Source organism: Chenopodium quinoa, unplaced genomic scaffold (assembly GCF_001683475.1).
Source record: "Chenopodium quinoa cultivar QQ74 unplaced genomic scaffold, ASM168347v1, whole genome shotgun sequence".
Lineage (NCBI taxonomy): Eukaryota > Viridiplantae > Streptophyta > Magnoliopsida > Caryophyllales > Amaranthaceae > Chenopodium > Chenopodium quinoa.
This window is the reverse complement of record NW_018743252.1, coordinates 11,063,341-11,089,396: the sequence shown is the minus strand read 5'-3', so window position 1 is coordinate 11,089,396 and position 26,056 is coordinate 11,063,341. Positions and strand designations below refer to the sequence as shown.

The following is a 26,056-nucleotide window of genomic DNA, read 5'->3' as shown; positions in this document are numbered from 1 at the left end:
AAGAAACCCTCGACCCAACATCACTTGGACCGAGTTCAGTCTTCAGCCACATCTTCGGACCTTCAGCAAGGTCCCATTGTTTTCACCTGAAACACTATGTATAATTTCTAAGAGTCGGGGTATATGTACTATTTCATTTATTCATTTATTTGATTGTTAGTGGGTAGTGCAACCGTGCACTTGAGGTAATGGCATACAACAAAAAAAAACAAAAAAAAAAAAAGTGGATTTTTATTAGCTTATTAATTTCACTAGAAAATTGTTACAATAGATCTGGTTATTGGGCAATTGCGAGGCGGATCAAGGTTCGTTGGTGCGGGACAGGTCAAAGAGGGTCACAGTTTATAGGGCTAATAACGAGTTGGGCTAATGCAATCCCGGGTCGATAATTGACGGGCCAGAAGGCCCAGAAACTTTCCATTTATATAAATATCAAACAAAGCCATATATAATTAAGTATATATGAATATGAAATATCTATTCTTAATCCATAAAATTAGACAAACATTTTAACACTTCATTTACTTTATCCAATAACGGTCTCCCTGTCCATTAAAGGTTCTTTAAGCTTGGCCTTGACTATATTATGATTGGATTACTCTACCTAATAATCACATCTGGTTACAAACTTACAATTAATTATAAATAGATAAAAATAACTAAAGACAAGCATATATTGTACCTATTTAGAATTGGAGAGAGTAACAAAGTCTATATTAATTGTAACTTGGCAGTTAGACTGATGATACTCATCATAAACTGAATATATATGAAACGATCATTTCATTCAATACAAGTTCTTAGAATACAAGACGTTCCACAAATATATGGCACGTTTTTTTTTAAAGGTAAGCAACAAAAATATTTTCTAATTTTCATTATTTGAAGGATGTGGTGTTCTTTGAAGGTTTACCAAAGAATGATAAGCTCCTTTAGGTCCCTTGGCCAACAGAGAGGAATGTGTACCTTTTTCTACAACTTTGCCTTTATCTAACACGGCAATGAAGTCACAATTTTGTATGGTACTCAACCTATGAGCCACTACAACACTCGTCCTACCAACCATTACTCGTTCGAGTGCATCTTGCACAATCTTTTCAGACTGGCTGTCGAGTGCACTTGTTGCTTCATCTAGTAATAGTACTGCCGGGTTTCTTAGTATTGCTCGTGCTATAGCTATTCTTTGCTTTTGTCCTCCCGATAATTGAACCCCTCTATCCCCACACCACGTATCATACCCGTCTTTTAGTCCGGACAAGAAATCATGAGCATTGGCTGCCTTTGCTGCCTCGATGATTTCGGATTCATCGACGTTATCACTTGCTCCATAAATGATATTTTCACGTATGGTACCGGCAAATAATGTAGGCTCTTGGCTCACTAGAGCTATATGTTTCCTTAAGGACCTAAGATTGTATGTTCGAATATCACGTCCATCAATTTTCACACAACCCTTAAGAGGATCATAGAACCTTTCGATCAATCCAATAATTGTCGACTTACCAGACCCACTATGGCCTACTAAAGCCGTCGATTTCCCTGCCTCAATATTGATCGAGAACCCCTTGAAGATCACTACATCAGGCCTAGTAGGGTACGAAAAGTCCACATTTAGGACCTCTATGTGACCAGTTATTTTTTCGGGTTTGTACCCTTCGGCATTGTCCGGATCAATTTGGGTTTTACGGTCTAGGACAGCAAAAACAGACGCGACAGCATCAGCTCCCTTAGCAAGGTCCGTAGTCATGCTCCCTGCATCAGCAATGACACGGCCCGTGCTAACTAGTATCATAAAAGTCTCAAATAATTCCTTGGCAGTGATGTATCCTTGACTAATTAGCCTACCACCATACCAAAAGTCCAAGGCCCAAGTACAAATATTAAGTCCCTGAGAGGTGCCTAGTCCAATGCCTGCGTACCATGATTGTCGAATACTCTCCTTTCGAGGGCCTTCTTGAGCCTTCTCAAGCAATGCTAGGATTCGAGCTTGGGATGAGAAAGACGTGACAGTACGAAGATTTGATACAGCTTCTGCAGCCAACTTGCTACTCTCATTTTGTGCCTTGATTGCCTTCTTAGACATGCTCTTAAGTAAAACCCGTCTCGTGTAGAAACTGACTATAATTAAGGGTTGGATTGCAATCATAACAATAGCTAGCCTCCAAGCAATGATTAAGCCCATTGTAAATGCAATTACAACTGCTGAGATGGTTTGGACTACAAGTGCAATTCGATCTCCCACCAACGATCTCACCTACATATAGTCGAAAAAACACGATTTAGGACAATATTTCTTCTGTTTAGATACAGGAAAATAAACATGATAAACCAGGGAAATACATAGCTAGAATTTCAAAATAATTCTATTTAGTTCACTCAATCATGTATTATTATGAGCAGGTGAAATATGTTTGTTCATCCAAAAAATGCTAATGCATTGATGCAAGTTGCAATAATTTACAATTTCAAGGCAATACTAGGTGATTTAATATTCACACTGCCTATGTTTTGGCAATTTCAAAGCAGCGAACATTTGTAATTTGTGGTCCTATAATTTCTCATTAGTAGACCAATAGAAAAAACATACTTGTTTAAGTCAAATTAACAGAATTTCATTTTGGTCCTTAGATACATTTACAATCGACTGAATCACAACTACCAACAATTAGCATTAGATGGGACAAAAATTATAAGGGAAGATGTAAATGCTCGACTTCAAGTTATGATAAGATTGAAAACTAGACAGGGACTTCCGTTTGGATAAAGAGTCTATTTGCCTAATTAGTTAGTCAAATAACAGGGAGCGAAATTCGCCGTTTTAAATGTTGACAAAAAAGGGCATATGTTAAAAAAAATTCACTGTGCCTAGTGATAGTTGTCAGATTGTTAGGCAGTTAGACAGAATTACATTTTCTATCAAACTACTAAAAGTAAAATAAGCACTAAAAACTAAAAGCTTACCAAAGTATACTATCAGATGGAACTATATGAGACTTGAGAGGATATAACTTACCACATTGGCATCCTTGGCAAGCCTAGAGCAAATGGTACCAGTACTATTTTCATCTCGATCGAACCACCCAACCTCGAAAGTGAGCATCTTGGACAGCATCCTTTTGCCTTACCCTCTTAGTTAAGAACTCCCCCATGTATGCAAAATTGTAATGCTGAACAATATTCACTATAAATGAGAACACGGCCAGCCCTAGAAAACATGACGCGTAAATTGTAGTCTTCCTCTTAATCTCTTCGTTATCTGGCAAGAAGTACACAGATATTGTAGAGCCCATTGCAAATGCATAAAGTGGTTGGACCGCGCCAAAGAGCATAGCACCAATACAACCCAAACTGGCTTGCTTCCACTCGGGTAAGTTCAGGGCCAATAATCTTCTAAACGATGGAAGAGGCACCTTCTCTTCACCCACGGGCTCATGCACAACATCATCATGAACTGACCGGAATGAACTAGCTGAGCTTGACCGACTCACCAATGAGCTTCTACGACTACTCGTGTTGTACCTCAATTCCATATTGTTCAAAATCGACGAGTTTGATGTTGAAGGGTGAGTTAGACCTCTTTCGTCTTTAGATTTTTCCATCTGTTGTAAGCGGACTAATGAAGTGTACAACCCATCATCGTGTTGAATCAACACATCATGGGAACCACTCTCCATCACCTGACCATTCTGAATGACAGCAATAGTATCAGCATTTCGAATTGTCGACAGTCTATGAGCAATCACTATTGTAGTCCGTCCTACAGAAGCTTTGTCAAGTGCTTCTTGGACAACTCGTTCAGACTCTGAATCTAACGCGCTTGTTGCTTCATCTAGAAGCAGAACACGAGGTTTCTTGATTATAGCTCTTGCTATTGCAATCCTCTGCTTTTGTCCTCCTGACATTTGGACTCCTCTTTCTCCAACCTGTAAGACAAGGTACATGAAAAATGAGCGATTTGTTGTATACAATTTTAAACACGGCTATGTTAGTTTATAGTAGAACTGATAGAATATAAAACATATTCCTAGACCTCAACCATCAGCTTAAGCTTTTGGTTGATACATTAGTATGTAGTATGATACATTAATACATCTATGTGAACATTATCCCGATACCTCTAAAATGACAAATTTTCAAGAAGAGTATCTTGTGTTAAAACTCGAGGAATGCAACAAATACCTGAGTATCAAAACCAAGAGGCAATTGGCTAATGAAATTGTAAGCATTAGACGCTTTTGCAGCTTCAATAACCTCATCCATAGTAGCATCTTCCTTGCCAAAAAGTATGTTCTCCTTAATTGTAGTCGCGAATAGTGCAGGTTCCTGGCTGACTAACCCCATTTGTGATCTCAACCACTTAAGTTGAAGCTTATCAATTGACACCCCGTCTAAAAGTATCTCCCCATCAAGTGGGTTATAGAACCTTTGAAGCAAAGCTACTACAGTGGACTTGCCCGAACCACTTCCCCCAACTAACGCGACTGTCTTCCCTGCAGGAACTTGCAGTGAAAAGTCGCGGAATATTATTGAATCTGGTCTTGAAGGGTAAAAGAAGTTGACATGCTTAAACTCGACCTTCCCTGAAATATTGTCCAAGGTAAGTCCTTCCATGTTTTCTGAATCAATTTCCGGTACCCTCTTAATTACTTCCATTATTTTCTCTCCGGCTGAAGCTGCTTCTGAGAAGTACTTGACGTTTGATAAACCAGAACCAAGAGACCTATGAATATGTTACAAAAGTATAATAACAAAGTCAATACATGTAAGACTTGAGCATTAATTTTCTTGTAAGAGTTATGTAAAATTTCAAAACTTCAATATACATAAATTCAATTCGGAATATCCAAGTAATCCAACACAAAACAATTAGTCAGATTTATCTAATTTCTTGTAAAAAAATCATGGAAGCTCAATGTTTATAGCATGGTAGACCAATTGCACATTGAAAATTGCATTTCCACAAGATACAACTAGTGAACTAGTTGTACATAGTGTGTTATTGTAAGTCTTCACAATTTCCATCCAATGAGACAAATAAATAAAAATTGCCTTTACAAGATGCCTCAAAGTCTCACACTACAAAAGCAAAGTTAAGAGTACATCAATGTTGAAAAATTTGTCAACTTTAACATCACTTCAACAACAAAAAAGATAAAACAAATAAGCAACTTTAGCACATATCTTTGGATCAACAAAGAATATATTAACACTAAAAACTTTAAGGAAGAATAAAGGGAAAGGAACTTACAGTCCTCCCATAGAAAGGGCAGCACCAACGGCAAAGACGGTACCACCTTTAGCACCATGATACATGACAAGCTTACTACCATACCAAGTACTGAAAGCCCAAACAGCAAAGCTCAGACCATTGCTACCAATCGCGACACCCTTAGCCAAACCTTGCTTGAGCCCTAACTTCACTGACCCTTCCAAAGCAGTTGAGAACTTATCCATTGTTTTGTTCTCTCCTACAAAGGCATACACTGTTCTTAAAGACGATATTGCCTGCTCTACTACACTTCCTGCCTTGTTGTACTCAAGAGTTAGCTTCCTCGCTAGCCCCATCAATATCCTTCCATACAGCAATCCCGGTATAATGAGCAGAACTATGAAGGGCAAACCGGCTATTGCTAGCTTCCATAGCAATAGGAATGCCACCAAATAGCTTCCAAAGAAAGTGGACGTGTTCATCACAAAATTCGGTACCTAATTATTTATTTTGCACAATACAAAAAATCAGGAAAAACATGTTTTTCATTCCAACAAGCACAAAATTACCAAGAAATTTGTGGCATGCCATTCATTTTTATTCTTTTTTTATAGGAAAGTACTATAAGTAGAATGACTATATCATATGATTAGATTTTCCATACTAATAGACAATTTATGTGATTTACAACCATGTACTAAAAGTGTAACCATTAGTAGAAATATATGCAATAGGTCTCAGCTCCCTATAGGGTTAAACCACTTGTTATTCTGCACACATGGTATCAAGAGCAGAATTCTTTGATTGGCACGAAGTATGAAGTATGTACTCGTACGACATTACTAGAAGGAGGCATTAGGCATACCTTTTCACTTATAACGTCTTGAATGGTAAGGCTATCACTAGAAACACTAACAATAACTTCGGAGGTACTTCCAACATGCAAATCAAAGTAGCTCACATCTTGCCTCAACACTGCTTTTAAATATCTATATCTCATTCTTGCAGCTTGTCTTTCTGCTGTTCTTGTCCAACAATATCCCTCTGCATGCCAACCAATTATCAATCAAAGAGTTCTAAATCAAATTAAACCGTGAATAATAGCTTAGTCTTGTTAAATAATGGCAAATTCTAGATTAAGAAATAAAGGGTTGCGCCTACTAATTCTTGTTTGTGGATATTAAAGGACCAACTCAACTAAAAAGTTTAAACCGATGACATTATATTGGTTTATGTTCTTTTATGTCCGTTCATGTGAGTTGAGGGTTAGAGTCCAAGATTGATTTTATATTCTATTGATAGAGATAATTAATCTTTTGCTTGCCAATATATGTAATTAATTTATTATTAATAGTCAACAAATGTGATTATTTAAGAGTAAACTAAGAAAAAAAGAAGTCAATGCATGTCATTATTTGATATCATACTTGTAAAATAAAATGAAATACAAGTGTACACGCACCAAGGAAACAAAGTACCCATGCTCCTGCTCCAATCATCAACAAAACTGTTACATTCTGTCACCAAACAAAACATAAATTATATGTTCAGACGACTTTTAAGTTAAAAACAAAAATGAAAACAGCAACTTCTCTTTGTCAACTAAAAAAAGGTGATGTTTCATTTCTCTCTTCACTACTAAAATTTTTAGAAAGTGTTGAAACATAACCTTTGTAAACATTTTCTAATAGTCATTTGAAATATAAATTTCATAATATATTCATAATTATATGGTTTTAACATATTTTTTTTCAAATAATATATGGTATTATATTATTATCAACAAAATAGAGTACTACAGAGTATAATATATATAGTATTATCAACATATGTTTCATTTATCCAATTTTTTAGTTTCATTTAATAGTTTCTCAATAATAATTATTGTATATTGGATTAAAATTTCAAAATATGTGCAATACAATTTTCTCACTTTAATAATAGAACAAAACTACTACTGGTATAGTGAAACACTTTTTTAAACCAAGAGACCTACTCTTCACGCGGATCTCTTAAGTTTCATACCCCTTATTAAGTTTATTAAGTTTCATACCCTACATAAATTTATTTAAAAAAAATAAAAAAAAAAATTATAAAAAAAAATTATAAAAAAAAATAATAAAAAAAAACTATATATGTGGTCATATGCAATAAATTGATAGTTAATTCTTACTCTTATGCACTTAATTTTTATTTGGAAGTGGGATAGAAAATGGACAGGGTATGAAGTGCAGAGTAATAAAGTATTTACATAGTTTTACCACTATTTTTTTCACTGCAGCAAAACACAAATTATTACTTGACTACGGAGTGTGGACCAACTCATAATTTTCTCAAAATTTCTTGTTTTGTTCACCATATTTTTCAATAAGTTTAGGAACAATAAGCACTACCCTGAGTTCAAATACACCTAAAATAAGATCAAATAAACTTTAAATTATTAAATTTAGATGACTAAAAATCAAATTAATAAAAACACACATTAAAATCATTTTACGATACAGGAGTATTATAAAATAAACAAGTAAAACTATAAATATTTTATATAAACTTTTCATGTGATTATAAATAGCTAAAGTTAATATGCCTTGATTTTTTAATTAAATTGATTAGTACTCCGTATAATGTGCTACGGAGTACCAAGTAATACCAACAGATAAAAGAGGTAGAACACACGTGATATAACAACAATGGGACAGAGTATTTAGTCTTAGATTCATACAAGACAGTACAATAACAATCATACTTCTGTTGTAATAGACATTTTCTTTAGAATTACGCTACTTTAAGCGGCAAAATGGTGATATCAACCGAAAATATTAAATGCAACAAAGTAGTCCGTTTAATCTCTTTATCGAACAATTAATTAATTATATTTTGACTTTATAAAATGAAAGACACAATTATTATTTCATAAGGGAATAAATCTCAATTTAGTGATTTATTACCAAAAATAAATAAAATTAGTATCAATAAAATTTCATAGTACAAGTCTACAATTCACTACTACCGTTGATAGTTTGTAGTCATGTACCACCACAATCAGTCCAATCACCAATTAAATTATTTTGTGATCACTACATAAATCCAATATAAAATTAAAATATATATATATATATATTTCATTTTTTTTTTTAAAGAAAGAGGGTAATGATTTACTCCCTCTATTATTTAAGATTTCCCCTATTTACTATTTATATGGTCAAATTCATCCGAAGACGCGTGATTTTGTCATGAATTTCTAACTTAATACCATTTCAACCAATATAATTTATCCTTATCTAACGCCGCGGGGCGCTCGTTAGCAAGATCGTTTATAAAATTATGGACTATATCATCAAATGATGTGTTAGAGTCCTTAGAGATATGATACCATCAACATCAGAAAATCATGATGGGATCTTGGGATCTGGTAATTTAATTTCTCTTCATTGTATATATTTACATGCAAATTTAATTATGAGTATGTTCAAATAGTGGTTTGACAATAATATACTCAACTCATTTAATGTTCTATTTCCTTACCACTATTCTTTTATAACAAAAAAATTAAAAAGTGTTTTGACAATAAAAATACTCAGCTTATTCAAATAAAGACCCTCCTAATATTATTACTACATGTCATGTATGAAATGATATTCTTTCTTTTTCTAAAAGTTCATTCCTTTTTTATTTTTTCACGAGACAATAATCATCTTCCAAAGTTCCAAACATGTTAAAAATGAAGGTAGTAATAAATATGATAGTGATAGAACAATAAAGTAAATAACAAACCTGATTAATATGGCTGGTAAAAGAATCAGAGCTATTGAAATTGGAACTCCCTCCAATATTATTCATCAACTTACTAGTGATAAACAATGTCAACGGTATTGTGCAACCATCACCAACGGCTCCGATGAAACCAAACAACATCAAAATTAAATCCACACCGTCCGCATGCATGAAGATGCTCCATATTGATCCTTTCTTCTTCTTCACCGTTGTCTTCGTCTTCGAAATGCTCTTTTCATCCATCTCTAACATATAATCAACACTACTTAATAATAGAAACCATAAAAAATTTCTACTAACAATAAAATTATTTCTTAGGTGAAGAAAAAAGAATACTAGCTCTTTCAAAAAAAAAAATGGAGTTTATAAAGTTAATTTGTAACGTTTATAGATAGAGTAGAGAAGAGATCGTACTTGTATATATAGAGGTGTGGACCCAAGGATTATGCTGTATAAAAGGGGAGATATTATTTATTTATTGTGAGGAACTGTTTTGGGGAATATAGATTCGGCCTCACTTTAATCAGTGTAACTATTTATATTATTCATGTTGTCATCTAATTATAATACTTGTACTATAAGTCTATAATGATAAGAATAGAGCTTGTATATAAATAATGAATAGATGAAATTTGATAATAGTGTATTCAATTGATCATAATTGTTTGCCTTGATTTTAATATGTATATATATATTTGCTATACTGTAAATAAATCAACTTTTTAATTAATTTTCAGCTTACAAATCAAATAACTTATGGAGTATATGCTCTTGTTTGGTAATTAGCTAGTAACTGATTGTATTAGATGTAATGTTGTTAGGATAGAGATCCTACTTTTTATGGAAAAGCGGTAATAGGATCGGATCGTAGGATCCAAATTAAATACTCGTAAAAGGGGTGATAAAAGACAATATAAGGCACTTCCTCCGTTCTGTTAATATTGCAACAAGGAGGAAATTACGCATCCCAAAACACATTTTATATGCTAAATATTTATAATTGTGTAAGAGTAAAAATTATAAAAAGTTGATACTGTGAAAGTATTATATGAGACGAATCCAACAAGATCTCACTTGACTATATTTTGCTTAACATATAACTCATATTATACGGTCAAACAAGAGTGATGAATAGTGCAAAAAGTCTATTGTTGCAATATTAATAGAACGGAGGAAGTATATTACATGATATTCGGCGTAAAATTGATGTTAAAACCAATAATTTTGAAATAATTAACCATATAACAATATAACCCAATATTTATTAGAATACTAAAGGCTTGTTTTCTTCAGTTTAATTTTAAATGAATTCGGTTCATTTCAATTCAACTCCAATCAGTTCAGTTCAATTCAGCTTCTAATTCCCTTCTCTCATAAACTTATTCATTTCAACTATATTCAGTTCACTTTAGTTCAGTTCAGCTCCAACCAGTTCAATATAGTTCAGTTCAATTCAGCGCAGTTCGGTAAATCAAAACAGACCCTAAATAATCAAGTAGGATCATGTTGTATTCTACAACAATCCTACCACATAACTTGGGTTGACATTCCTCACCATTTTGTCGATTTGCAAGATCGATGGGATCGTATGATTCTATCGATCCTATAAGATCTTACTATGATCTCACCTTAATTGTGATTTTGCTTACGATCCGGATCCTTTGGTTAAAATTGGATAGTTGGATCGATCATATGATCATACAATTCAGATCGCGAATCTAATAACAATAATTAGCTAGTTTGAATAATAACTGATACATAAATTGATAAACTAGTTTGAATAGCTAGCTGTAAGTGTATGGTTGTGTAATAGTGTTTGTTAGATAGTTGTTAGTTATTAGTTGTTTAATATATGAAACAACTAAAGAACTAAATGTTTAATAAGCTAATTTTTAAAAAGCTCATGTTTAACTTCTTCAAAAAGAGGTCTTTTCAATCCAAAAAGCTTTTTTAATAACCTTTTTAATCTTTACCAAACACTAAAATTGCATTTTGATAATTGTCATCAAACCTCTAACAGGTTCAATAACTAAAAGGATTCCAAAAAAAACTCTTTATGAAACAAGGCCTATATATTTTAATCGAGACAAACTCAAATAAACGAAAACTATATTAATGGCCTTGTTAGATAAAACAAGAGAAATAAAGTAAAAGAAAGAGTTCTATTCCCCCTTTAAAAGGAATAAAGCAAAGCAAGAATATCAATTAAGAACACAGCTAAACGGAATAAGGGAAATAATAATTTTTTTAAAAAAAAAAAGAAAGAAAGAAAATGGAGAGAGCATCATAATTTCATAACCTATTACAGAACAGTATTCCAAATTTTATTTTTATTTTTTTTGCTTAAATGTTATACTCACTTTTTTTTTCCTTAATGATATACACACTTTTTGTTTTAATTAAGCTTTATGGCATGTTTGGATTGAGTGTAATAAAGCCAAACTTGAAAAGGCTATTAATTAGCTAGAGGTGTTGTTGTATGGGGTATGGTGTTTACAAATGAAATAAGGTAGGACGTGTTCTCTTTAGCTTAATTTTAGGGCATGTTCACATTATTTACTGAGCTGAGTTGAACTGATTGGAGCTAAACTGAACTGATTGGAGCTGAACTGAGAAATGAATATTTTATGAGAAAGGAAAATTAGGCTGAACTGAACTATACTGAACTAATTGGAGCAGATTTGAATTCAACTGAAGTGAACTGATTGGAGCTCAACTGAACTGAAATTAATTAAATGTGAACGGACACTTAGTTCAGTTCAGTTCAAAATTTACTTCTCTCATAAACAATTTTGTTCAGCTCAATTCAGCTAAGTTTAGTTTATTAAAGTAAATCAATACAGGCTAGTTGTTGCATGAAGAAAAGAGAGAGGTGGAGAAATTATTACCCTTATAATGAGGGTAATAATAATTACACTCCCTCCCCCTAGTGTAACTATTACTCCCAAAATAAGCCTCTTTTTTCACCTCAAACCTCACTATCACTACATAATATTTTAAGAACACTATCATTATCACTATCTCCTCCTTCCTATTTACTTTCATTTTGCTTAGTTTAGCTTTTATTACCTTAGTAATACTAAAACATTTCTCTCAATCCAAGCATGCCTTTAATTTATTAAGATTGAGCGGTGGTAAATTAAAGGGATTAAAGGATCAAAGGAAAGTCCCAAATAATCTCCTTGATCAACATAATTCAACATGTCAAATCACTAGATTTTGGAGTAAAAGAAAGGTAGAATTAGTATTTTTTACCCTAATTTTTGCAATTTTATTCATTTCTATCACAAACTATTACACTTACGCCATAAGTTTATCACAATGTAAAAATATGAGAATTATCCAACTGTATCACATGCTTAATATAAGTAGTGAGACAATGAGACAACTAATTTTTGATGAAACTATTCCACGAAATAGTAAATAAATAAATAAAAAACAGTAAATAAAAAAAAACAGTAAAACAAAAATCAATGTTTTATGCAAACCCGTTTAGAGTTTTAATGAATGGGACATGTGAGCTTGTGAAGGGGGGCTTACATATAGCATGACGGTTGACCAAAGTAGCCATTCAAGCTAGTTATCGTCATTAGTGACGTTTTATGTGTTTTGCAAACTAAGCTACAATAAAGTTAATTATTAATGCACACCTATAAATAAATTAATTAATTAATGAGCAAAAATCAAGCCAGATGGACAATTGAAGAACATTTGGCATAACTAGTATTTAATGAATTAGTTAATTATTGTTTTAATTAATACGTTTAAGTTAATGAGGAGGTGGGCCCTCTTGTTAGAGTTGGATACCCCCATAGCCATAAATTTCAGAATTAAGATGCAGACTTATTTGAGACCGGTGTTTTTCCTAATTCATACATACTTGATACGGAGTACGTAAAGTCAATGGAGTTTATATTTATAAAATGTAAGTTTATTGTTTCTAAGTTGCTTTCAACTTCCAATAATAATATGTTACACTTACCTGATAGATATATAATACTCCTTATGTCGTCTGCAATAAGCAATATTGCAAGAATAGATGTCAATTGTTATTTGTCAACTCATAATTTTAATTAGATGTGGCAATTAAGTCATTCAAGTCGGGTATGGGGCAAGTAAATAATTTCGAGTCCCTTGCGCCTTCAAGTCAAGCTAGTTTGAGTAAGTTTGTCACAATTAATAATCGGGTTGGGTTGGGTTGGGTTGAATTGGGTTTTGGGTTGAAACTTCTAGTCAAATTTCGAGTCGAGCATTTCAGGTCAAGACTTCAAGTTTGGACATTTCGGGCCACGGTGAGTTTTTCTTTCCGAGACTTTGGGTCATATTCAACTCGGGTCATTTTGAGGCAAGTCAACCTTTGAACAACAATGGTAATCAACTTGATGTCGTTTTAGGGAGGTTTCAAACTCGAACGTCTCCGATATAGAAAACTCTTGTTTGGAACTAAACTCGCATAAGCTAGGTATGTGACCTAGGTTGGATCGCTTAGGTGAATCGGTGGGGCATACTAAAAAAAAGTGTCTTCCTCATGCATTTCCCAGTATGGCAATACCCATGAAAAACATGTTTATCACAATTTTTCCTTCTCAAATTGCAACAATTAGGTAAAATTCACAACACATTCTTCTAAAATATATAAATAGCGTTTGCATTTATCCATTTGAACTATGTTGTGCCAATAATTTTCATAGATAAATAAAACGTGACTTATACTATGGGAAAAGAAGAAGAAATGTACCAAATTGCATATATACTTCGTATATGCTATAATTACATTACTTTATTGGATGTCTATTCTATGATGATCATATGCTAGCTGACTAATAATGAATGAAACTTTGTTCATCCGTGATTTGTGAGAGGCATCGCCCACTCGCCAAACAACATAGCATGGGGAACCAAATGGAGGATACTGCCACTCACCTTTCAGTCCTTTCAATCCTACCACTAACTAGTTTCTGTCATGTCATTTCCCCCCAATGGCCAAGTAGCCGAATGGTTCGGGCTATTTTCGGAATGAAATTTTCAACTTAACCCAACTCATTTGATTTAATCGATGATAGGATTAACTCAAGTACTTAAATGGGTTAACAACTCAGTTTGAATCCACTTATCTAATGACAAGTTATTGGGCCGAGTCAACTTTCACCAACCCTATATTTAGAGGTGCCAAGAAAAGTGAACTTGCTCACTATTGATTTGAAAGAAACTGACAAGTATAGATATTTACAAATCTAATGGAAAATTCAGTGGTGAAACACTTTTATAAATATCATGTGGACAAGCAAGGAAAACCAAGATATTTAACAGAAGGGTTCTTGATTCTAAATAACAATGCACGATAAAAGATATCGAGTAAATTTACAAATGGATGATAGATGAGGTTCAGTAACATACCGATACAAGTACAATCTTTAACCATTAAGATTGAATCCATTCCTCATTTGGTATTCCAGGCTTTCCAACTGTGAAGCATGAGACCATCTGTTCCTCTTCTTAATGGTGATCAATTTGTCATAAACACACCATGGAAAGCTAAGGAGATGATCCCGATTCATCCCTTCATTATACTTGCCAAAAAAAGTTGGATGATATGTCACATGATACCAAGCTGATGCTTTTGCATACAGGTCGTCACCTTCTGAGTCATATTCGCTTTTATTAAACCATGCCCGAGCTTCCTTCCTCAAGGATCTGACAGCCATTGTTACAGCTTCTGCATCGTTTCTTCTATCAAAAGACTTCGACATTCTCAAAATATTCCCACTCAAAATCTCTGCTTCAGTGGTGATCCCGTAGTAATCCATTAGATTACCTAGCTTATAATCATACTGGCTCTTGTAAAACTCAGCATCATCAAGATGATCCTCAAAGCCATCATATTCCATGTCAGGATCATAGGAACGCGCAGCAATTTCACTGGTGAATAATCTAATGGATTTTGAACTAGGGGATCTTTCCTTGACCTCCCTAAAAAGCTTGCCAATAATGTTGTGTGATTCATAAGTTGGCTTATCAGGGTATTCTTTTACTTTGAGGGAAGGTGGTGTAACTGCAGGGATGCCAGTTTTGGGGAAGTCAACAGCAATCGAAAAAAGTTGAGCGAGCTGTATGCAAGGGCTACTCATTGCCCTCGCATGCTCCCTATCTGCGAAGGCTGTGTGTGCATTAGCAATCCTGCCTAAGCTGTCGTTGATTATATAGTTGGTGAAATAATCAATCACTTCCTGCACATCAATAACATATACCAATATGATATCACTTAAGTACATAAGAATACAGTTATTCAGCTACTCAGACAAACATCTGTCATGACTCATGAGCACAGAATTACAGGTAATCTTTAAAACAAATGTTTATAGGAAAATTATATTACATCTGAACCTCCATACCTCAACAGCAGAAATAAGAAAAATTTATTACTGATTCATCACTTCATCAGCAGAAATACAGATATCAATAGCATCAACAAGGTCAAGAAAAAACAATGGTGTTAACTTTTTACTGATATATACTCGTAGTTGAAACATACTAGTATAACTTTCTGCATTATTTCATTTTCACCCTAAAGTATTCCAGTCACAAGGTGCAACATTTAATGTATCACGTAGCCATTCTATCAGGATATGCAACAGTTTATATATTGGTATTTATGTGGTTTGCAACAAATAAATATACAATCATCAATAACTAAACCTGAAAAAAGGATGTATTTCCCATTATCTGATAAACTAGCATATAAAATATAGGGCTAGATCAAACAGATTGTAGTGCAAATGCTTATGAACAGAAAATTAGAAGTCTTAAAAGCCTGACACAAATATATAAAGTAGAAAGTATCAGAGGCAAAGAATCACCTCCATGGTAACATCATGATCCAGTATTGTGCTTTCAGCTGCAGTGTAATCCATAGGTTCCTCTTGGCGAGGGGGTATCAGCTCGGCATCCCAACAAACAAAGTATATATCACCATCCAAATCACTTCCAGAGCATTCATTTGGATGAGGCCTGAAATTCACATTTGGAAAGCATATCTGAGAATAAATTTCAAAGTCACATCCCAAGTCATGTGGCATCTATTCTTTGCAATAGTTTATATGTGTTGATCAAATTAATGTTGATTGCTTTTAATGAACTATAAACTACTAATCATGCTTGGAATTGTGAAGAGAAATAAATGAGGACGGAAAAATAAATAAATAAATAAATACTCTGAATAAGTATAGCTGCTTAGTTACATGAGATCATGTTCTTGAGCAAGAAAAAAGAAAGCTTAATTCACAGATATGGAAATCATGACAGCTAATAACTAATCACACTTTTGAGCAATCATATGCAATTCAGAATCCCCAGCATTGTGTCACACTAACAGCATATGCAATTCAGAATCAATTAAAGACAACCACAAACCTGCTAGAACTGAACAGATTATGAAATAAAGTTTGAGATAGTAGAGAATCAAGTAATTCATATACCTCTTTCCTTTCTGAGGAAAGACAACACAGTCAACCATGTGACGCAAAGCAGGCACGTCTACTGCCATCAGAACACGGACATCACCCGGATGTAAACAAGGGTTCTTCGCAATAACTACTTTTCCCTTCACAACATAGTTATTGGGTTCAGATTCATAGTCAGTGCAAGTGAGGAATTCATTACCAACATTCCTAAATTTTGAGCCTGAAACCTGCACAAACACCTGACCATATTCCAAGGTTTTAGTTTCATCCAGACATCCCATTATTGCTCTACCACGTGGGACAAACATCCTTGATTTGGTGAGCAATTCCTGCAACTTTGCAGCCCGGAAAGTTTGCAACATCATTGAAAGGAATGGTTCACCATCAGGCTTGTAGCCACATTTAAGCATTTCATTGAGAATGTTTGTAACCTCCCCAGGACACATGAGCTCCAACGCTTCTTGTGCCTTTAGTGGATCTTTTAGGATTGCATCTAGGTTATTTAATGCTTCTCTTTGCTTTTTCTCAAATACACGATCTTGCACTCCAAGAGTGGACAAGAGAGTAATTATCTGACGATTCATATAGCATGCTTGATATTTACTATGTCCCAGTACATCAAGTTTATCGTTATCTGATTTATACTTGAGCATGCTTCTTCGCAATGACAACTTCTTAGATGACAGGGGATCAATAGCAACGACACCCTTATATCCACCATATCTAATCTGGAAGGCAGATGGGGTGGAGCTGTAACCACATTTCTTTGCCACTTTGCAAGCAAAATCAGCTGAAATCTTCCCAATTCCATCAGAAAAGTTGTATGTATTTCTCCCAGCATTTACTTTCACATCAGGTATCATTTCAACTTCCTCAATAGGAACAGTTAGTCTCCGTGGATGAGCCGAAAGATTGACCAAGTCTGGCAGCATACTTTGCAACATTTCTTATTTCTCTGAAGTCACCCATCCAATTTCTGATGTCTGTGGCAGACAATCCAGGCCTAGAAGCAAACATCCATGCAGAGTTTTCCCTCAATTGGCTTGATGAAAAGGCCAATAACTCAAACTTCTTATCACCAATATGTATTCCATTACTGAGAACAGAACGAATCCTTCCATCGATCTCAGTCCGCTTTCCGGCACGTGGAGATAAATCTGTTGAGTATAATTTTTCTAGATTCTCATCAACAAAAGAAATGCGAAGGAAGTTATCAATGTCATCGGGATAATTTCGCAACACCCGATTGGAAACATTCACCTCTGGGCCACAAAAGTACACTCTAGATGGAGTTATTTGAACTCTGCGTACATAAACCAAACCTGCATCCAATGAAAGGGTTGGCTTCCCAGGACTTCTCTTAGATGTAAGGTATTTTGTGTATTGCTGTCGTAGCCACCTAACTGGATTGTAGCAGCACTCCTTCAGAAAATACAGATTTTCAAGTGCATACTCAATAAGGGCCATATCAAATCTCCTCGGATCAACCATCTGATAGAAACTCTGGTCAAGGTTTGGGCCAGGAAGACATCCAGATTGAACCAAATTATTTACCTTAAACAAGATATTAAATGGTAAATCAACCCCTCTTGGAAGAACCACTATTGGAACAAGTCCCAAGTTGTGGGAGAAGGTACTGCCATATTCTATAGTAAATTGGCCATCATCCTCCTTAAAATATGCAAAGTTAGCTCTGAAGTCTGGTAGTTGGCAGTTATATGGAAGCTCCAAACATAAAATAGACGATTGTCCTATACAACTTAAGGAGGTGAAATCTGTCGTCCTGTCCCATTGATCCTCTTGTCCATCCTTATAATAGTCAAAGGCCAGTCCTAAAGAGCATGCATCCTTCTCATATATCCGAGGAGCCCCAAACAGCTGAAAAATTCAAAGTACAGATCTAAATCTATCATAAATTTCCTCAATTCATTATAACCAACAGCCTACAAGTAATCAAGAGAAAAAAAAAAAAAATAGAAGCTACAAGCGAAACCTGCATATACATGTTTGTCATATTCTCCGTTAAGTTAGCAATTAAATTAGCCAACAGATTCTTGAGTTTTGGCTGCATGTGCTGACCATAAGTGTATACAGTCAACTGTTTGCTCAAAGCCTCAAATGGTATTATGGGGATGTGTTGGGAAATAGGTCAAGATTTACTCATGAATGAACAAAGTTTTGAGGACAAAGAGAGCTGCCACTTGCCTCTGTCCAGGAACAGAGAGCTAAATGCAGCTCAATATTTGCCAAGAAACTAGGGGGGGGGGGGGGGGGGGATCCAATGGCAACAAAATTGCCCTTTAAAAATTTACTTTGTATTGTATTACCACGGATGTATGGTGCACCTACTGATACAGCTAATATCTGATGAGGCAATGAATTTAACAATCTAAAGGGGGCAAGAATTGTCAAGGGGGGCCCCAAAGGGAGAGCATGCTTCCAATGGACCTCGAAGCCTCATAGGAGCTAACTGTTTACCAATTTTGCCAAGCATATCATAATTATGTCATAAAATCACTTTTTTCCAAATGCAAGAAAATTTTGTTAAAAGATAACCAGGATAGAAACCAAACCTGAATTAGAAGATACTTCAAATGATTAGCACGTGGACGTCTTAGCTCAATCTGCCAAATACTCTCATAAGAAAGTTCAAGTTTATATTCCTTAAAATTATATTCTAAGGAGAAGTATAACTTCCTCAATCCTGAGCCAAATGATAAAGAAACATCCTGAACTCTCCAAAATGCTCTGAAGTTGTCATTTGAAGTCTGACATCCAACATGAAGCGTTATGTTGTCCATTTTATGTTGATAAATTCTTGGCTTGGGCACAATATCATATTCCAACTCTCGTACCTTCAAGTAATTGGAATTATACCAAAGTTTCTTCGGAGGCTGAGAGAAACTGAGGATAAGACTTGCCATCCTGACAGAGGTGAATTGCACAACTGCATAACATCTCGACCCACCATTTTTAAACTGCCTTAATTTCAGAGCATAAACAGTTTCTTTACCAGTTATATCCTCCAGATATGCGGTGACATTTTCAACAGTCACAGTAGAAGGAAAACCAGACAGCTGAAGTGTCTTACCCATGAAGTTGAGCTAATATGCCAAGTCAGGGATTAAAATTATACTCAACACCAATTTTCACGCACGCAACAACAAAGAAATGGAATACAAGTTTTTCCAAAACAGCAGCAATCTCAGTGTATCATATATCTGACTACTACATCTACATCTGGAGTAGAAGATATTGACTCAATAGAAATAAATGCAAGTGGTTTGCATTAGCAAAGGGCAGTTAGCCAGATAAACTAAAAAAGATTACCAGCAAAGCAGCAAATTGGATTCTGATAACAAGATAATTGAGAAAAAAAGACACTTTTTTGCTGCTAAGAATTCAAAAGAGCAGTTATATGTCTAGCATTATCTCACTCTTAGGAGCATGGTGATAGAGAACCATAAATCTAAAAGCAAACATGACACTTAAGCTATAATAGATCTTCCGTTATGATGATCAAGGTTTTCCATCAATGAACAAGTTAGTTACATTAGCCATATACAATTTTTTAAGTTTTTTACTGAATTACTGAAAATTTTCTTTGGTTGATCAAAGATTGAGAAGGATATAAAAATTAAATAAAAAAATAACTAAAGAAAAAACGCATAATGTTTTATCCTATACATGAGGTGAAAGTGTATCCGACTTCCAATTATACCAGTATGAAGGTACCTGAAAGTCTGAAACACTTCCAATCACTGCTTTAATAGGAAAACCATTTACTGGACATCTTTTGATGAAAGAAAAACTCTGCCCATTTGAGTTATTTGCTTACATAAGCAACAGAATTAAGGAATAGGCCTTTTCTTAACAGAAAGGAAGACATTTTCTTTGTAGGAAAGAAGGCAATTCCACCAGGCAGACCTTAACATAATTTCAAACAATTGAATCCCTATTCAAACATTGATACAACCCCAACATATAATATATCTTGATTGTAAACAGGAAATTGAGGCATGTAAGGGTTAACCCTTGATCCTTAATTTTCCCATATAATCCATTTTTTCTTCTAATATTCTCTGATTAAAGATATCTAGTTAATCAAAAAGAAAATTTATTTATCAACAATTAAGGAAAAAGCGACATTAGGAGACCCTCCTTAGTCCTCACGAGGGAAACGCCTAATGCATCTACGAGTCTTGCAAATCTTGTTCTATTTTTCCATATTCCAAGTTACTTTATCCGGGTAATTCCGGATTTTAAGTAACTAATGGTATTCCCTCCGTCTCATATTAATTACTACTCCTACATTTTGACCGGGCACACTTATACCCCACAAGAGTCACAACCCTCAAAAGAAAAAAAATTTACAAAGTATAGTTGCAACAAAACCAACTTAAGATCATAGGTTTTCGAATATGCTAAATACTGTAAAAAAAAAAAGGTAAAATAAATATACAACAATCATGATTCATGAATCAATGAATTTCAACCTTACTGAATCAAGTTAATTCATCTTATATTCCTTACCCAAAACTAAGTTACAGGGTTTATACCAGTAATTCAGTCAACATCAATAAGAATCAAAACCTACAAACATATTCCATTAAAATTGCTGTAAATAGTAAAAATTATTAAAAAAATAATGCAAATTTTCTATTTAATCAAATTTGAGGGAGAAATAAATTACATAAACAAAATGTCTATTTATACCAAAGTGCAAAAAACACAACCCCTCTTTTCTCTGAGTTATTTTTCTTCTCTCAGATTTTCTCTTGAAAATTATTCTATACAAATGAAGGAAATGCTCAATTTAATGTTTTCCTAAAACAACCTAAGCCATTTAAAATTTAGCCTGCAATATTTATTACTATTAGTTATTTTTCCCTATATTTGGAAACACCTTTAATTTTCAATGGTAATGCATGGTTATTTAATAACCATTTATTTTTTTCTTTATGTTTCTTAATTATCTGCCAACAATCTCCCACTTGAAGACTGATTTCAATCTGTCTTCACACCAAGGAGTAGAACCTCAACTAGTCTTCTGTCATTTTAAGACCAATTGATGTTGAGCACAATTTCAACTTGTCAATCGTCACTGTTTTCGTTAACATGTCTGCTGGATTCTTACTGCCAAGAATCTTTTTAAGAGTTAACACTTCATCTTCTAGAAGAGACCTGATAAAGTGATAACGAATACCGATGTGCTTTGTTCTTGAGTGAAACGCCGAATTCTTTGCTAAATGTATAGCACTCTGACTATCGCTATACAAAATATTATTCACTTGTTTGAACCCCAGCTCATTTAACAAACCTTGAAGCCATATCATCTCTTTACTAGCTTCACTGCCACATACTCAGCTTCTGTAGTGGATAAAGCAACAATCTTTTGTAGTTGGGACATCCAACTTACGGCTGTATTTCCAACTGTAAATACATAACCCGTTGTGCTCTTTCTATTATCGACTTCACCGCCAAAGTCTGTATCAACGTAACCTTGTATTTTCAATTCACCTTTACCAAAGTACAAACACTTATTAATTGTACCTCGTAAATACCTCAAAATCCATTTAACAGCTTCCCAATGGACTTTTCCTGGATTGGATATAAACCTGCTTACAACTCCCATTGCATGTCCAATATCTGGTCTCGTACAAACCATTGCATACATCAAACTTCCAATAGCCGAGGCATAAGGAACCTTGGCCATATATTCTTTATCTTCATCTGTCTGAGGGGACTGATCCTTTGATAGACGAAAATGACTCGCCAACGTGTACTAACAGGCTTAGCATCACCCATATTAAATCTCTGAAGAACACGTTTGATGTACTCTGATTGTGATAACTGCAAAGTGCCTCTCTGCTTATCTCTTGTGATTTGCATTCCTAAAATCTTCTTTGCTGGACCCAAGTCCTTCATGTCAAATTCCTTTGACAATTGATGCTTCAACTTTATAATATCATTCATATCAGAACCTGCTATTAACATATCATCAACATAAAGTAATAGGATGATATAACTGGATTGATATCTCTTGAAGTAGCAACAGTGGTCAGCGTTGCACTTTTGGAAATCTTCCTTGTGCATGAAGTTATCAAACTTTTTGTACCATTGTCTTGGGGCTTGTTTTAGCCCGTATAAACTTTTCTTAAGTTTGCATACCATCTGCTTTTTCCCACTTTTTATAAAACCTTCTGGCTGGTGCATGTATATTTCTTCATCAAGATCTCCATGAAGAAATGCAGTCTTCACATCTAACTGCTCGAGATAAAGATCTTCAATTGCAACAATACTCAACACTGTTCTAATGGTATTGAGTTTCACAACAGGAGCAAATATCTCATTATAATCAACTCCCTCTTTCTGTTGAAAACCTTTGACAACTAGTCGAGCCTTATACCTCTTGGAATCATCGTGCTCCTTTTTTGCTCGATATATCCATTTGTTATGAAGGGCCTTCTTACCTATGGGTAACTCAATTAGTTCCCATGTCTGGTTTGAAATCAGGGATTGCATTTCATCTTTCATTGCAAGCCCCCACTTGCTAGCATCTCTGGTCTGGGATGCTTCATAATAATCTTCTGGTTCCCCATCATCAGTTAATAACAAATAATTCATATATTTTCTATTAGGCACATGTGGTCGAGTACTCCTTCTTAGTGTAGGAGTTGGACAAGAAGGTTGTTGTATGTCATTTGATTGCGATGTACTGCCCTGTACAGTCTGTTCTTCTTGTTGCGGAATACTTATGATAGTGTACTCTTGCATCGTACTGTCTGGGACATAATCTTCATAAATGAATGTAGATTCTTTTTGATTTGTTTCATAACTCTCAATTTTATGCCTATCTTTGTACATGACTCTCTCATTGAAAATTACATCTCTTGAACGAATAATCTTTTTGCTTTCATCATCCCAAATGCGGTATCCGAACTCATCTTCGCCATAACCGATAAAAGTGCAAACTTTTGATTTAGGATCAAGCTTATTTCTGCCTTGATCACTAATGTGCACATAAGCTACACAACCAAATACCTTTAAGTGCGACAATTTGATCTCTTTGCCGCTCCATACCTCCTCTGGTAATTTGTACTCCAATGGGGTTGATAGTCCTCGATTGATCAAGTAAGCTGCTGTATTGACTGCTTCTGCCCAGAATTGTTTTGGTAGACCTGACTGTATACGAATGCTTCTGGCTCTTTCTGTCAATGTTCGGTTCATCCGCTCAGCTATGCCATTATGCTGAGGCGTACCTGGCACAGTTCTTTCCATCTTAATACCATGCTCGTAGCAAAACTTCTTGAATTTGGTGTCCTCATACTCCGCCATTGTCGGACCTGAATCTTTTGATCTTCAGACCTGTTTCATTTTCAACCCTAGCTTTCCATATCCTGAAAACTTCAAACACTTCGGACTTGTATTTTAGAAAGTAAACCCATACTTTCCTAGAGTGATCATCAATAAAAGTCACAAAGTACTGTTTTCCACCTATAGACTGGGTGGTTGTTGGTCCCCACACATCAGAATGAACAAGCTCCAATTTTTCTTTCATTGGAGTTCTTCCATATGTCTGAAAGCTTACCCTCTTCTGTTTTCCAAGTATGCATTCTTCACACATGTCTAAATTCACAGATTTTAGACTAGGGAGTTTTCCAATTGAATGCATGATCTTCATTCCTTTCTCACTCATGTGACCAAGTCTTTGGTGCCATAACTTGGAATTTTCATTCTCTGTTGCAACTGCAATCGAATAACACGCTCCAGCTGTCAAATAGAGAGTACCATTCTTTTTACCATGAGCAACTATCATTGCTCCCTTTGAAATCTTCCAATTATCACCTTGAAAGATTATAATGTAACCTTCACGAGCCAACTGCCCAACTGAGATCAAGTTCTTTCTTAGGTCGGGAACATGTTTGACATCCTTCAGCTCCCAAGCTGACCCATATAACTTAATTTTGACATTACCTTGACCAACAATATCACAAGGTTGGTCATCACCAAGGTATACCTGTCCAAGGTTTCTATGGACATACTTCTCAAAAAAGTTTTTATTAGAAGTAGCATGGAACGATGCTCCAGAGTCTAATACCCAAGACTCTTCTTTGCTCTCCAATGAGCATATCAACGCATCATCACCTTCTCCGGTAGAAGTGACATTTGCCTCTGCCTTCACTTCTTTGCCTTTTGGTGTTCCCTTGCACTGATTTTTATAGTGCCCAATCTTTCCACAATTCTAACACTCCACAGTCTTTGAGTTTTGGAAATTATTTGGATTCCTGGATTTTGACCTCCTATCTCTGGATTTTCCTCGATAGTTTGATCTTCCGCGTTCATTCCTTCTGATTAAATTTCTTCCTCTTGACTCTGTATGCAATACTGAAGAGGATGAAGATTCACCTGATTCTCTTCGTCGAATCTCCTCACTAAGAACCAGATCACGAACGTCATCAAACTTCAACTTGTTATTTCCCGATGAGCTACTCACAGCTGTGACTGTAGCATTCCAACTATCTGGCAGGGAAGATAAAAGTATTAACGCTAATACTTCATCATCAAATTTGATTTCAACATAACTCAATTGGGTTGTGACAGAATTGAGTTCATTAAGGTGTTGAGCTACCGATCCACCTTCTGACATCCTCAAACTAAACAACCGCCTCATCAAATGAACTTTATTGGAGGCTGATGGCTTCTCATACATATTAGAGAGAGATTTCATGAGACCTGCCGTTGTGGTTTCCTTTGCAATGTTAAACGCCACATTGCGTGATAACGTCAATCGAATAACTCCGAGTGCTTGTCTATCTAAAAGTTTCCATTCTGCTTCTTGCATGCCATCTGGCTTTTTCTCTTCCAGAGGTTGATAGAGTTTTTTCTAGTATAAATAATCTTCAATCTGCATTTTCCAAAATCCGAAATCTTTACCATCGAATTTTTCAAGTTTAACTTCTCCTTTGTCTGCAGCCATTTCTCCCACTCAAATTTGACTTTTTCTTTTAGGATCGTTTTTATTTTTATCGTAATGTGGATTAATTGTCAACCAAGCTCTTGATACCAATTGTTAAGAAAATAATGCAAATTTTCTATTTAATCAAATTTGAGGGAGAAATAAATTACATAAACAAAATGTCTATTTATACCAAAGTGCAAAAAACACAACCCCTCTTTTCTCTGAGTTATTTTTCTTCTCTCAGATTTTCTCTTGAAAATTATTCTATACAAATGAAGGAAATGCTCAATTTATAGTTTTCCTAAAACAACCTAAGCCATTTAAAATTTAGCCTGCAATATTTATTACCATTAGTTATTTTTCCCTATATTTGAAAACACCTTTAATTTTCAATGATAATGCATGGTTATTTTAATAACCATTTATTTTTTTCTTTATGTTTCTTAATTATCTGCCAACAAAAATAAATAAAAAATAACGTAAAATTGAAAATTTTAAACCCCAATAATCTTGCATTAAACCCCATTAAAATGAGAAAACCCAGAATTAAAAAGATGAAAATGAAAGAATAATTACCTTAATCAAGAATCAGAAAAACTGCAACGATCATTTGGAGGAGAGAGAAAGATGGAATTATGGGAGCGAAGTGGG

The 26,056-nt window shown here is 34.8% G+C and overlaps 2 protein-coding genes across 2 annotated transcripts; both read right to left on the bottom strand.

Moving 5' to 3' along the window:
* Positions 1-717: 717 nt before the first annotated feature.
* LOC110735247 (ABC transporter B family member 15-like) lies at positions 718-9,482 on the bottom strand. Its single transcript, XM_021915436.1, is given in 9 exon segments — positions 718-2,254; positions 3,014-3,115; positions 3,117-3,923; positions 4,180-4,720; positions 5,249-5,706; positions 6,075-6,253; positions 6,672-6,726; positions 8,984-9,228; positions 9,398-9,482. Coding segments are annotated over 8 exon segments (3,771 nt in total). The 5' UTR covers positions 9,227-9,228; positions 9,398-9,482; the 3' UTR covers positions 718-868.
* Positions 9,483-14,236: 4,754 nt separating this feature from the next.
* LOC110735246 (RNA-dependent RNA polymerase 1-like) lies at positions 14,237-21,034 on the bottom strand. The gene is given in 5 exon segments (XM_021915435.1): positions 14,237-15,210; positions 15,841-15,991; positions 16,459-17,331; positions 17,333-18,321; positions 19,017-21,034. Coding segments are annotated over 5 exon segments (3,348 nt in total). The 5' UTR covers positions 19,539-21,034; the 3' UTR covers positions 14,237-14,397.
* Between the last annotated feature and the right edge of the window lie 5,022 nt (positions 21,035-26,056).